Below are 14820 nucleotides of genomic sequence, written 5' to 3'. Positions count from 1 at the left end.
AATTCAAACTCAGAGAAGATAGCTATTAGTAAACAATTCATTTATATCCATTGATAATATGAAGCAACTGATTGGAGAAGCTCTAATTAATCCAATTAATTGTTAGGGTTAAAAGCTTATATGTATAAAACAAGAAAAGTGAACTGAATTAGAAGTATTATACTGAAGTAACTAACTGAATATAGGCTGTCCTCGACTTAGAACCTCAATGACGCCCAAACTTTCTGTTGCTTAGTTGTTGTTAAGTGAATTTAGCCTCATTTTACAACTTTTCATGCCGCAATTGTTAAGGGAATCACTGCAGTTAGTAAGTAAGTAACATGGTGGTTAAGTTAATCTGACTTCCTCATTAACTTTGCTTGTCAGAAGGTCACAAAAAGTGATGACATGACCCCGGGATGCTGTAACATCATAAATACATGCCGGTTGCCAAGTGTCCGAATTTTGATTATGTGACCATGGGGATGCCTCAGTGGTTGTAAGTGTGAAAAACAGTAATAAATAACTTTTTTTCAGTGCAATTGTAATTTTGGACAGTCACTAAATGAATGGTTCTAAGTCAAGGTCTATCGGTACTGCTATAGTAGTGATAAGATGCTGGACTACTTCAATATGTCAGAATGTCTTAATCATGCCTGAAGACCCCACCTGTCCGTCCTTATCTGATTGATTCCCATTCATAAGACTAAGGAAATGCACAGGACAAATTAAAAACAAATATATTTCCTTTTTGAAATAGTTTTGGAAGAGCCTTACGTTTCACACGAAGATGAGCACTTGATTTGACATTGGCTGCTTGGAAGTCTACACCACCAGCCTGGTTCAAGCGTACATTGTAGAGTACAACACAGTGCCTTTTGCCTTCTTCCTTAATCTCACAATCCTTCCAAAGAAAAATGAAATTTATGACTTGTTTTAATAATGGCAGTTTTCAAAATATCTTTTTTTTAAATTAATGCTCATGTGCATTCTTTTCATCAACATCTGTATTTAAAATCTCAGATGGAAATTGTTTTTCCTTGCTGAGGATCAAAAGTATGTAGATTTACAATATCTTAATCCCACTGCATTTTGTAAAATGTTATATGAATTAAAAGAAATACATCAAATATTTTCCTCTCTTCTCCTGCCCTTACAAGAGAGAGGGAGGGAGGGAGAGAGAGTGGGAGGGAGGGAGAGAGGAAGGGGGGGGAGAGAGAGACTTTCTAGATAGTCATAATTCTATTAAAATGGGTTTCCATGAATAAAGGGAACATCAAGCAGAGGTTAACCACTTTTCTACCCATAAACTGTAGAACACAACATGTTGAATCTTATTCAATATTTAGCCAACAGTTATGCATTACACCAAGAATCATGATTACTCATCAGTGTGGTCTACTATATCAGATCAAAGAGAAGCATTGCTTACAGCTGACTGAGTCAAAGATTCTCCTTTGAGTTTCCAGTTTGCATGAATATCTTCCTCGGAGATTTCAGTTTCAAAACGAGCTGTCTCTGTCTCAAATATTTCCACGCTATATAGAGGACGCACAAGAGATATATCACGGTCTGAAAGAAAAAAAAAGACACCCAATACGGTCAGTCATCATAAGGCAGCTGTGTTTTATAGTTGAAGGATTGAAAAAGCAGCTGTTGGTTGAAGTTCCATATCCTATTTTTTCAATTGCAGGATTTTTAAGGTATTTAATAATAGATTTTAATACACCACAGTATTAAAAGGACTTGCCTTCTATGTTGAGTTTGGCAGATGTCTGGTCAGTACCACAGTCACAGGTGTATTGACCAATATCTTTTTTCAGTGCCTTTTTGAGGATAAGCATTCTCTTTTTGCCATCAGCTTTAATAATCACATTCTTAGAGGGAGTTATTTCTTGTCCATCTTTAAACCATTTTACTGGAGCACTTGCTTTGCTAATTTCGCACTGTAAGATGACCTCATCTTTTTCCACTGCAGTGTAATCTTGAAGCTTCCCAGTAAAGTAAGGATCACCCTCTGCAAGTTGAAGTAAATGTATCACGTTATCAATATTATTAATAAGTTCAAAAGCTACAGATGCTTACCAACAGGAGTTTAAATGTTTTCCTTTCTTTATGGGTTCTTCCACCTTTAATGGAGATGTTTTAAATGTTGCATGCTTTAAAGGTGTGTGAGGTTTTTTTTGTTTCTTTTTCCAACATATTGACAAAACTTTAAAAAATTGGAATGAACAGCAATAACAAGTTCCCAATTATTCTGGAAAAGAAATGGCTGACTTTTTTAAAGGAAATAAAATGTAGAAATATATATCAAGGTGCTCCACAGCTATTTTTATGTTTAATTTAAAAATCTATATTCTTCATCTTCATAGTACTTTAAAGTTGGTTAATTACAAACTAAGATGGCACAATAGCCAAACGTTCACAATAGCCAAATAGAATGTCAGAATAAAATAAAAAAGCAGAAACATAAAAGCTATTTTGCTTACTAAACATTAATTTCTGGGTCTCATGACTAAAGTTTATTTTCTTACTCTTGGATCCAAAGGACAGTAATAAAAAGGAGAATTAAAAAAAAGATCTCAGCAAATAAGAGCATTGGAAAGTACCTTATCTAAACAAGTCCCTCAGTATGCTGCACAATGAGCAAGACACTTTTTAATAAACAGGAATGGTCTCTAAGATTTGGTGTTTTGTATACAGAGTTGAAAAGAGAGCTTGTCTACAGAGTTTACGAGTCACTTTAGTCTTCTAATAAAGACACTGAACAGTTAAACAGACTATCTCCTGTAGGTTTATTTAGCTAATGAAGTTGTCTTATAAAATGTCATAACAGTTTACAAATTAGAGACAAATAGCAGTTACAAATTAGCATACAACTACTCAGCAAAATAACAAAATGAAGAAATAAAATATAAAAAATAAGCAACACACCAGAACCAAATAACAGAGTGCAACTATTAGGGGTACTAAATCTATAAAAATTTTCTGAAAGAGGAAACACTTTGACAACAAAAAGACAACAGAGAAAGAGAGAGCTCCCCACCCAAATGTAGCCTTTTAAAAGTCTGGAGCAAGACTTTCTGAGAAGATCTAAAGGTGCTTCATGCAAATTGGCAGTCTTCCTAGGGCTAAACTTACATATATTTGGAAGAAATTATCTCTAAAAAGATCCATTAGGCAAACCAAAGTCAGGTCACACATACCAAGAACTGTAAGTTTAGCTTCACTTGATTTGTCCATAGCTTCCACTCTGATCTGAGATGTGTCATCAACAGTTAGATCTTTAAATGTGAGCGTGTGAAATTTGCCATCATCTTTCATCGAAACAACCTTGGATGTATGGAGTCGTTTGTCATTTTTATACCAGATGACAGGAATGTTGTCATGAGAAAGCTCAACAGTGAATTCTGCACTCTCACGCTCCTTTGCTGTTACGTCTTTGAGCGGGGTAATGAATTTAAGACGAATGCCTAAACCATAAAAGCACCTCATTAAGTTAGATTCCAAATGCATGAAGCTATTCAAGTATTAAAAAACCCACACAGAAATCGCAGAATCGTTGTGAGAAACAAACCTTCAATGATCAGTTTAGCACTTGTTCGCTTGTCTTCAGCTTCAAACATGTATTTTGCTTCATCCTCAAAAGCTACACTCTTAATAATAAGAGCATGCCTTGTTCCTTCAGATTTGATTTCAAACTTGTCATCTTCTGGGATTTCCTGGGTTCCTTTCAACCATCGGAAAGTCTTTGGTTCCCTAGAGACCTCACATTCAAACTTAGCTTCATCCTTTTCAAAGACTTTGACGTCACTGAGAGGAGTTATAAAGAGGAGAGGCCGCTCTGAAATTAAACCAGGTAATGAAGAGTGTTAGGAATATTTTTTTAATATCGGTTATGCAGGTTATGGATTTAATAAACAACAATAACATTGATGAAGAGTGATAAGAAAGATTTGCAAGGTGGGCTTAAAATTGATGTCTTATGGAGCCTACCTTTCACTTTCAGATTGGCAGCACTTTTACAATTGGCAGCCTGGAAAGACACCTCTCCTGTCATATCCAACTTGCAGTTGTGAAGAATGAGGATGTGTTTTTTGCCATCTTGAATCATTTCACAATCCTGATTTTTATTGGGGGGAAAGAAGAGAAATGTTGTCCTGATACCTAATTGTCTTTAATTTTAAAAAAGAATTTTTTTAAGTAAAAATGTTACGCTATTCTCGCTGCTGTTGAAAAAGACTTACAGGTGAAGCTGTTAAAATTTCTCCCTTTAACTTCCAAACTGCAGGAACATCAGGCTCAGAGATTTCAATCTCAAATCGTGCTGTTTCGCCAATGAACACCTCTACGCCATATAATGGACGCTCTATGTTTATCATTCGAGCTGCAATATACATATACACATATCTTAAGATTCCCTGCTTGGATCAGTAAATGTAAAAAGTTCAAAAGAGGATCTACGTATAGGAGGGCAATCACTTACGCTCAACCTTCAGTTCACAATTTGTCTTGTCAGTTCCACAATCACATGTGTAATTTCCTTTATCAGCATCTGACACCTTCTTAATTTTCAATATGCGGCGCTTGCCGTCTGTCTTTATGGAGATTCTCTTGGAAGCTACCAATTCCTCACCATCTTTATACCACTTCACTGGCACATCTTTACTAAGTTCACATTCCAAAATGACATCGTCTTTCTCAATAGCGGTATAGTCTTGCAATTTCACCGTGAAATATGGATCCGCCTCTATAAGATATGGGTTGGGTATGAAGTCGTCATTTGTTTGAAGAAGTTAGTTGTTAACAGTGAATACATAAAACCATAAACAATTAAATACATATATATTAAAATACACAGAGATTGTACTTGACAACATGTGACAACACAGAATATTACCTAAGACTTTTAGAGCTGCTTGAGAGTGCAAATCCTTTACTACAGCTTTGATTTCAGAGATATCATCCAGTGTCACTTCACTTATTTCCAGTTTGTGATTCTTCCCTTCTGCAGAGATTCGAACTGTTCTACTGTTATGAAGTTTTTTATCATTTTTATACCAGGTTACAGGCATATTTTCATGAGAAAGTTCAAAGTCAAAGTAAGCGGTCTCTCCTTCCTTCACTGTCTGATCTTTGAGGGGAGTGATGAATTTTAGCCTAACACCTGAAAAGAAGTAAATGGTAATGAAAGTAAATGCTATATGGCCATATCCAGCAGTAGCTTTAAATGACTGGTCCTTCTTTTAGGGTTTATTCCTGAATCTTTCAAAGTAATCAACTTGCCTTCTACAAACAGTCTTGCGGTGGTCTTCTTCCCTTCAACTTCAGCAGTGTACTCTCCTTCATCATCAAACTGAGAATCATTGATAACTAGAATATGCTTCTTTCCATCTACAATTATGTCAAATTTGTCACCAACTTTGATGATGTCACTGCCTTTGGTCCATATGACATTGGCTTCCCTGGTTAGCACACATTCAAACCTTGCTTGCCGTTTCTCTGGCACAGTCACATCTTTCAGAGGCACAGCGAAATCCAGCTCAATCTCTGTGAATAATTAAAATAAAATTCCATCAATATACAATGTGACATTTACTTATTTATTAAATTTATTTGCCACCCATCCCGCTACAAAGTGACTCTTATTAATACTTGAATTAACACATCAAGAATTTTAATAAAAAAAACCCTTACCCTTTACTGTTAGGATGGCTGCAGTAACTGCATTCAAAGCCTGGTAGAGAACTTCTCCAGCCTGATCTAATTTGACTTTATGTAGGGTTAAGAAGCGTTTTCCTCCTTCAGCTTTGATCTCACAAGTCTGAAAGAATATAAATATTTATAGATAAGGATACTGATTGTTTTTTAAAAAAATACTCTTATAATATCTTTGTGATAACAAAACCCATTACAGAATTATATGGCCTTGGACCAAGGTGTATTTATTATTTTCTATCCATAGATTTACCTTTCCTTGTCTTGAGCTTCTATTAGTTACTATTAATTGTAAACCTTAGCACATACACTTCTTGCGCTATCACACTATGCAGCACAATAACTGCAGACCACCAACTACATAATTGTAACAAATTAATGAATTCTTAAATACGTATCCTTACAGGGGATGGTCGGAGGACTTCTCCCTTCAGCTTCCATTCCCCAGGGATATCTTCTTCAGAAATCTCTGTATCAAAATTTGCCGTTTCTTTCTCATAAACAGTAACATCTTCAAGGGGTTTTAGCAGTTGAACTTCACGTTCTGTAACACATAATGCAATTAGAAAAACCTGTTCACAGTCTGGAGAGCTTCAATCTTTATTCTTAATGTGTAGGATAGAATCACTGCCAAACATGCTGTACTAATACAGTTTTACACTTACCACCTAAGATCAGTTTTGCTGAATATCTGCGACCTTCAACTTCAATTGCATATTCTCCGACATCGTCTGGTGTGCAATTCTTAATTTTGAGGTAGATATGAGGGCCATCTTTTACAATTTCAGTTTTGTCATTGGGTTCAAGAGGAATTTCTTCTTCGCCTTTGTACCATTTAATATTTGGAGTATCTTTAACAACATCACAACTAAATGTTGCAGTGCCTTTTGGTTTCACATGTTGATCTCGGATGGGCTTCACTAGCCAGTCTTTTATCATTTCTGCACAAGAGCACACATAATACGTGTGTTTCTATCTTAGTATTTATTGGTATTTTAAACATTATTTAAATTTTATCTCCTAGGTAACTGTTCACTAAACACAAAGTTTAATGATAGCAATCTGTCTTCTGTTTTTAGGCTTTTCTTAAGCATTTCAAAAGATTTTCTTTTCTCTCTTGTTTCTTCTCACACTTTTACTTGCTCCTTCTGACATTTGGGCTTCTTGTTATGCAATATATCAGAAGGGAGAAGGAGAGCTACTGTGTTTAACAGGACTTATGCAAGGACTTCAGTAATTAGGTTGCAGTTCCCTTTGAACTTAATGGAGCTGCAAACTATGGCATTATTAGTTTATTCTTTTTATCTGTCTAGTTGCCTGTAACTGCAAAGCAATTATTTACTATCAGATTCATTTGATCGATCTATCAGAGCTCTGTGTCTTTGAAGGATTTACTGGGCCCACTTCTAATGCTGATGCTTCTCAAGAGAATATTATTCTGTGTTGACCCCGGTGCAATTTCTCACACTTAAGAGGGAAAAGAATCCCAGGACTGATAGCACTGGTTAGAAAAAACAAGCTATGTTTCTTTATCTCCTCTTACTTACTCAACATTTCTCTTTCTTAAGAAAAACAGCCAGGGTTTATTATTAATAAATAAACTTTAACTTACCAACAACTTTAACGGTTGCTTTACAACTGAGATCAGTATCTGCAACAGTTACAGTGTACTCTCCACCATCATTGTCATCAGCGTCCATGATTGTAACGGCTCGTTGGAGGCCAATGATACCTAGAGCAAATTTCCCAGGTTTGTCTAAGACAATTTTTCCATCTTTCCTCCATACTACATCTCTCTCTTTGTTCAGTTCACAGGTTAAATAAAAAGGTTGCCCTTTGATAACAGTATATTCCTCCTCCAGGGTCTTCACAAAGCGCACTGGCAGTTCTGGGGAAGAGGAAAAAGCAGGTTGTTATTTGCGTATATATTTTTTATTTGCATAATGTACAAAACAGTCATTTAATCAGATGTGTTTGTGTACAGAACTCCTCACATGGTTTTGGATATGCATCTGTCAAGCTATGCTTATTCCCCACCTTAGTATTTTTATAAGAGTATTTAAGCCACCATCATCTTTAAACTTGATTTTAAATGTTAATGATTACAATACTGCTGGTTTTAATTCTCATTATATGTTAATTTCCATTTCTGCACTTTATCCAAAATTGCCAGCTGTCTTGAACATTCAACAAATGAAAAGGTAGGATATAAAGGGTATAAGATGGCACCAAGAATTACCTTCAACAATAAGTTTAGCTGTTGATGTCTTTTCTTTATTTCCCAGCTTTAGGACACAAGTGTACTCCCCAGCATCTGAAAGCTGAACGTCAATAATATGGAGCTTGCGGTCTTTGCCATCAGACAGGAACCTATGCTTGGGGCTTTCCCGGATGTTGCAGCCATCCTTCATCCATGAAGTGACAGCAGTAGATGGAGAGATGAGGCATTCAAAGATGGCTGAAGAGCCAATGGACTCTGCTTCTGTCAGCACAATATCTTTCATCTCTGTCACAAACTTGAGTGGAACAGCCTTCAGTTGGTATGTGAAGGGCGGCTCTTCAGGTGGCTTGTCTCCGCCACTTCCTGGCCTTAATTTCCTCCTTTCTGCATCAAGGGGTGAAGGTGTCTTTTTAGCTGCAAATCAGAGAAGTAAAAGAAACATAGAACTTACAATCCATTGGCATGAATTCTGTTCTCGTATATCTATGCAGCTGAAGCTAGCTGCTCAGTTATCAAATTTGGTAAAGCTCAGCAGGGCAGGTAGAAATAATACAGAGAAGAAAACATTTTCATTTTTTTTATTTTAAAAATAAACTTTATTAAGAATTAATATAGATAGATAGATAGATAGATCGATAGATATAGATATAGATATAGATATATATGTAATACAACACATTTCATCAATAATGAAACCAAAGTAATAAACATAAGCAATATACATGAAACACGTATTTTTCTAATCAACTAGACGGTGTTTTTTTTTTTTTTCAAGAAAAAGATTGGAATTTTATCTCTTTCTTACCTTTAATAGGACTTCTACCCTTGGCAGCTTCCTCCTTTGGTGTAATTTTGGGCTCTGGCATAAAATACCAAACGTAGGATTATAAACGAAGTAATGTTTAAAATATATTCTTTAAAAAAAAATAGTATTTTTTTTTAAAAAACAGTATCATTATGATTATTCAGCGGGTGCCTTTATAAATTGATCTTATTTTTATAATTTGTTTAAAATAAAATAAACTATTTGGATGTTTCTGATAAATAATGAAAAACTAGTTTTGGACAGATGTTTCTGTTTCAGCCAATTTATATGTGGGTTGGACTGTCACCCACATTTTTCTGGGCCTCATGGAATATTAAAAGCAGGCAGTGAAAGGACTATGTTGTTTATGTTTTAAAAAAGCTCATTATGTAATGCTATCCAATTATGCCTGAATGGAGAAAAATAAAAATGAATTCTCCTTGACATTAATTTAGACCCAAGTGCATTTCTCTGGGAATAAATATATGTATGTATGTATGTATGCATGTATGTATATATCTATGTATGTATATATGAATGTGTTGAGTATAATGGAGTATATGTTTTGAGTATAATGGATCATTACTCACAATATGGTTTCTGCTATTTAATGAAAAACAAAACAGAAGCATTCCAAAATTTCTTTAATTGGCTGAGGTTTGCTGAGAGAAAAATGAACGTGGGTGTGTGGGTGTGTGTGGGGGTGGGTGGGGGGGTGGGTGGGTGGATGTGGGGGTGGGTATATGTACTATATACCAGAGTTCCCCAACATTTCCAGATTTGTGGACTGGTGGGGGATGGAGAGGGGACTGTTTCATATGAGTGGCCGGCATGTGCATGCACGCATCTCTATTTGTGCAAGCAGCATGCACCTGTTCCTGTCTTTCAGTTAAATGGAGTGAGTGCACGCTTGCATGCTGCTAGTGCAAATGATGATGTGTATGCGCGTGCATTTGCTGGCTGTTTTCGCAGTTTGGTTGCAAACCCCTCATGGCCCACTAGTGAGCTGTGGCCCACAGGTTGGGGACCTCTGCTATATACCACACACACACACACACACACACACACACACACACATTTCTGTTGTGCTGCATACATGTATACAGATCTGGGATATCAATGCATTGTGTCCTGCTATAATATCTACATGATAGGCCTACAAGAAAGTTCTTGAGAAAGAAAGTGGCAACAGAAGGTACCCATATTTCCTAAACTTTCCTGTGTGTTTTCACCCTCCTCCTAGAGGAGAATATAGCCTAGCAGCTCACTATTCACAAGTACACTTTGTCCTAACTCCTCCACGTATAATTTATAGCTTATTGCAGTTCTGAGCCACCCAGAGATGGGCAGCCATACAGATAATTAAAACCATTAAAGCAATAAAATAAAACATATGCACAACAATTGGTGTCATTACATACAAGTAACATAGGTTAGAACAGTAATGCAAATGAATCAAGTTATTAGAGAGCCAGAATTCATACCAGCTTTCTTTCCAACCACTGGAGCTGTCACAGGAGCAACTTCAGGTGCTGGTTCCACAGCTGGTTTAGGAGATTTCAGAGCTGTGGAAAGAATTAAGTGGCATTTTGAAAACTAAAGTTTCAAATCTCTGTTTATGTGCATACATTACAGTAACATTTTGATTACTAAATTGGCTAAGAGTTTGTTTAAAATGGCTTACCTACAGCAGGCTTTGGTTCGGGAACCGTTGCTGGTTTAGGTTCTGGAACTTTGAACACAAAAATAATAAATGGATTAATGAACCACCATAGAGAATTCTGAAAATCAACTAGAATGCAAAGGTCAAAGAGATGGACACAACAGCAGAAGACAATCCCTTTGTGGGGTCCCGGCGATTGCCCTAATCAAATCACAGGAATGCCTTACGAGTTGACACACTTCCATTTCACTGTCATAATCTTCACCACACAAACACAACTGGTTTGAGTCAAATAAAAGCATCATAAAGGAAGAGGAGGAGGAGAAGAAAAAAAGAGAATAATTGGATATGGCAGAATCCAATTATTAGAGCAGCATAAAGATTGTTAGAGCAGTATAAAGATTGTAGCATTTATGGTTGCTTGAAATGAAAGATTCCTTTATCTTGCATACCAAGTTCAGCTTCAAATTTAGTTTATAGCAGCAAAGAAAAGAGCAATGCCATTTATGTATACCTTTGGCTGGTTCAGGCACTGGCTTTTCTATTTCTTCTTTTTTCTTGATTGGTGGAATCTCAATTTTCTTCTTTTCAATCACTGGCACTTAAAAAAAAATGTTTTATTTGGAAGCTGAATGTAAACATTTGGACTCCCAATATATTATTCATCACGAAAAACATAGAGGTAAGTAGTATTATTTTTAATGAAAAAGTTTGCCAATGTTACTAAGTATGTCAAAGATGACAAAAAGATAAAACAAGATGAAACAAAATAAGAGTTCACAAAATATAAATCAGTCATGGCCTTTCTATATGATTTTTTTTTCAAAACTCAGAAGGAATAAATGTACAGAAGGGTGAGGAGAGATAAACCTGTTACATTACATATTATGTCCAAAGTCTTTGGGAAATGTTTGAATTCAGTATCTTTTTAGTTTTTATATTGCATAGACATTAAGAATTGAAAATAGGGTTCATAAATTGTGGTTTATATGCTGAAAATATTCATGAAACTGGAGTCTTAAACTGAGTTTGATAATAGATAATTTCATAGCTATCTTCTTTTTATTTGTACCTTCAGGCTTCTTAATTTTTTCAACAGGCTTCGGTTCAAGTTTAGGTGGTTTCTCGGGTTTAGGTTCTTCCTCCTCAGGCTTCTTAACAGCTTTTGTGACTTTAAAAAAGAAAGCATTTTCTTTGAAAAACATTTGGGTGAATTGCAAAACAATTTTAGTAAAACCACACATTGAATTGTTTAATTCAAGTTACACAATTTGCAGTTGGACAGTGATGAGCAGGCTGATAAACTGATTACCAAATTAAAATTGCACGACACACGTTTATTGCTGATTCACATGAAGGAATTTCTTTGGAGGGAAGATGAAATCAAATGCATTTTTAATTAAAAACTTCAAAATTCTTCTAGGAACAAGAATGATAGCAGGTCATTTTATGCTGTAAATATTACAGTGATCAGAAGTTCTGAAAATCTGGAATTTCTACCAGACGTTTAGTAGAAAGAACCCTGGTGGCGTAGTGGTTAGAAAGCAGTATTGCAGGCAAACTCTGCCCACAGCCTGGAGTTCGATTTGGGGGGGCTCAATGTTGACTCAGCCTTCCATCCTTTCAAAATTGGCAAAATGAGGACCCAGATTGTTGGAGGCAATACATTGACTTTATAAACCACCCAGAAAGTGCTGCAAAGCACTATGGGGCAGTACATAAGTCTAAGTGCTATTGCTACCTAGACAGTAAGAAACATAAAAGGTTACATTTGAACCAGCAGGTGCATTATGTATTTCCAACAGAGATTGGGAAAACCATTTCTTGGCACTTTTCCAGGCATCAACAAGTTCAACCGTGCTTGGGCCACAGTTGCCTCCTGCAGTTCCTGACTGGCAACCCATGACTCATGCTGAGATTACCGAGCTTATCTCCAAACTCAAGTCAGGCACTGATGCTATACCCCCTGATGCTATACCCCCTGATCTGCTAAAATCCAATCCGGAGTGGTGGATTCCTCTCTTAGCAAGACTCTTCATGCATATCAATTCCTCTGGCAGGATCCCTACCTCCTGGAGCTTAGCAATTATTGTTCCAGTTTTTAAATGAGGAAATAGGAACAACCTAGCCGACTATCGCCCCATAAGCCTGCTCTCCATCATTGGGAAACTTTATGCTAAATATCTCCAATGTAGACTTCTCACCTGGGAAGAGTCCAATATTATTGGTGCTGAACAGATTGGGTTTAAAGCAGGCTGTGCCACACTGGACCACTGCTTTGTCTTAGTGCACCTGGTCGATAAATATACTACCATACCAGGTGGCAAACTTTTTACTGCTTTTATCGACCTAAAGTCAGCGTTTGACTCAGTCCCTAGGGGACTGTTGTGGTCAAAACTGCTCAAAAGTTCTATCGATAGACATCTTCTGTTCCTAATTAGATCCTTGTACCAGACCTCTAGTCAGATCAGGTGTGGTTTGCAGGGAGAACTTTCAAATCCTATCCTGATTAAGAACGGAGTAAGGCAGGATTGTGTTCTGGCTCCTCTTTTGTTTAATTTATTCTTATCTGACTTGGCCTTTCACATTGGACGTATTGAGTCCCACACCCTAAAGTTGTCAACTACAAAGATCCCGCTTCTCCTTTATGCTGATGATGCGGCCCTCCTTTCATTGTCAAGGCCAGGTCTGAAAAGATTACTTTCTGCATTTGGGTCCTACTGTGCTGAGAACCACTTGTCTATTAATTACGACAAATCCAAAGTATTGGTGTTCTCTAGAGCCCGGAAACTGTATAACTGGGCTATCAATGGTAATGCTGTTAAGCAGGTTTTCCATTTTAAGTACTTAGGTATTCAATTTCAGAACACTGGTGCTTGGACTAGACATCGAACCCAGGTGCTGAACTCGGCCTCCTGTAGTCACCAGCAGATTTTAAGATTTTTTTATACCCAAGGAGGCCAGTTTATTCCTTCTGCTCTGCGTATTTACAAAGCCAAAACTTTGGCTCAAACTCTTTACGCAATTCCCATATGGATACGGGGCTTCAAGGATTGTACTGAAAGAACCCACGCTGTCTATTTTAGAAAACTTCTGGGTCTTCCTCCTTGTGTTGGTTTTGTTCCGATGTACCTGGAACTGGGCACTCAAACAGTCGAATGTATGGTGTGGATTAACACCTTTAAATGGTGGTTTCAGGTGCTCTTTCTGGCAGTTCCTGGTAGCTATGTCTCTCTGGCATTTGCTGACTCTCATATTTCTCATTGGGAGAGGGAGCTGATGAAGAAATTACACCTGCTAGATTTTACGGGGGATGCCCTGGGAGATTATGGCCTTAAGGATGCCCAATTTAGGGTAGTCCAACAGTTTGTGGACATTGACTTGCAATATCTATGAGCCAGAGCTAACAAAACTTGCTCCCCTCTGATCTTCAGCCAATTTAATAATTACAGACTGAGGATGGCTTCCTATTTTTACACTCTAACCATTCCCAAGTATAGAAGAGCTTTCTCCCTAGCTCGCTTTAATGTTCTGCCCTCAGCACTACTGGATGGGCGATTTAAGAGGCTCCCGATTAACGAGCGGCTATGCCCCTGTGACAGAGCTGAGGTTGAAACTGTGGAGCATGTTCTTTTATATTGCCCTATGTATAACGCAGGCAGATCTAAGTTACTGTCTCTCCTTGAAACAGACCCTTCTAGACCCAATGTTAGTAATTTGTTCTTATGTTGTCTAAGGGATGGCTCCTCATATATCACTTCTTTGGTTTCCATTTTTTTTTAAGAGCTGTAACCATCAGAGGAGACTGCTGTAATTCCTCTTAGTCAAGTTTTTGGTGACCAATTGTTCATGATTAATTTTCTCATGTTCTTTTGTTATACTTGTGTTTTGGTCTGTGACCGCAAATAATTATATATTATCTGTTTTGGTCTGTGACTGCAAATAATTATATATTATCTGCTTGACACCAGTCTCTAAGAGCTCCTCAGAAATATTTACTAGGGAATGGGGAGGTTATACAAGTAAAGTAATGTCTGGTAATAGTATGATATCTTATATTATTAGGTAGCAATGATTTTGGAGTGTGATAGTCTATGACGCATATTTTGTTTTTTTTTTCAATAATAAAGACCAATAACTCTACCTCTTTTCAGAACCACTTCTTCCTTAGGTGTAGGAGCAGGAGGTGGAGGAAGTTGTTTCCGTGGTTTCAATCCAGGTGCTTGAAATGATATCAAATTCAGAATAAGCGACAGTGATAATTGTCTACACCTTATATCAGTATTTGATGTATTATAAGAAAGAAATACTAAAGTTTAGGAGATTAATGTATATGCTGAAATCTTTCAGGAAAAAAATGACTTTCAGTTTCATTTGAGCCAATGCCAAATATAGAAAAGCTACCAAATTTCTAATTTTCTGTAAATCTTCTGT

General features: G+C 36.8%; 1 protein-coding gene across 1 annotated transcript in view; it reads right to left on the bottom strand.

Annotated features, from left to right (window-relative positions):
• The window catches only part of TTN (titin), a 307241-nt gene that overhangs the window by 113930 nt on the left and 178491 nt on the right, over positions 1 to 14820 (bottom strand). The window contains exons 185-205 of the mRNA XM_087917042.1: positions 14531 to 14608; positions 11459 to 11557; positions 10901 to 10987; positions 10408 to 10455; positions 10208 to 10288; positions 8724 to 8777; positions 7937 to 8332; positions 7310 to 7585; positions 6363 to 6638; positions 6102 to 6241; positions 5677 to 5803; positions 5266 to 5529; positions 4880 to 5146; positions 4466 to 4729; positions 4227 to 4366; positions 3976 to 4102; positions 3557 to 3823; positions 3186 to 3452; positions 1730 to 1996; positions 1412 to 1551; positions 757 to 883 (exon numbers count right to left, since the gene is read on the bottom strand). Coding sequence (XP_087773168.1) covers positions 757 to 883; positions 1412 to 1551; positions 1730 to 1996; positions 3186 to 3452; positions 3557 to 3823; positions 3976 to 4102; positions 4227 to 4366; positions 4466 to 4729; positions 4880 to 5146; positions 5266 to 5529; positions 5677 to 5803; positions 6102 to 6241; positions 6363 to 6638; positions 7310 to 7585; positions 7937 to 8332; positions 8724 to 8777; positions 10208 to 10288; positions 10408 to 10455; positions 10901 to 10987; positions 11459 to 11557; positions 14531 to 14608 — 3792 coding nt within the window. The remainder of the gene's footprint in view (positions 1 to 756; positions 884 to 1411; positions 1552 to 1729; positions 1997 to 3185; positions 3453 to 3556; positions 3824 to 3975; positions 4103 to 4226; positions 4367 to 4465; positions 4730 to 4879; positions 5147 to 5265; positions 5530 to 5676; positions 5804 to 6101; positions 6242 to 6362; positions 6639 to 7309; positions 7586 to 7936; positions 8333 to 8723; positions 8778 to 10207; positions 10289 to 10407; positions 10456 to 10900; positions 10988 to 11458; positions 11558 to 14530; positions 14609 to 14820) is intronic.

Source organism: Pseudonaja textilis, chromosome 1, assembly GCF_049901715.1.
Source record: "Pseudonaja textilis isolate UNSWEBS1 chromosome 1, rPseTex1.2, whole genome shotgun sequence".
Lineage (NCBI taxonomy): Eukaryota > Metazoa > Chordata > Lepidosauria > Squamata > Elapidae > Pseudonaja > Pseudonaja textilis.
This window is presented reverse-complemented; position numbering and strand designations above follow the sequence as displayed.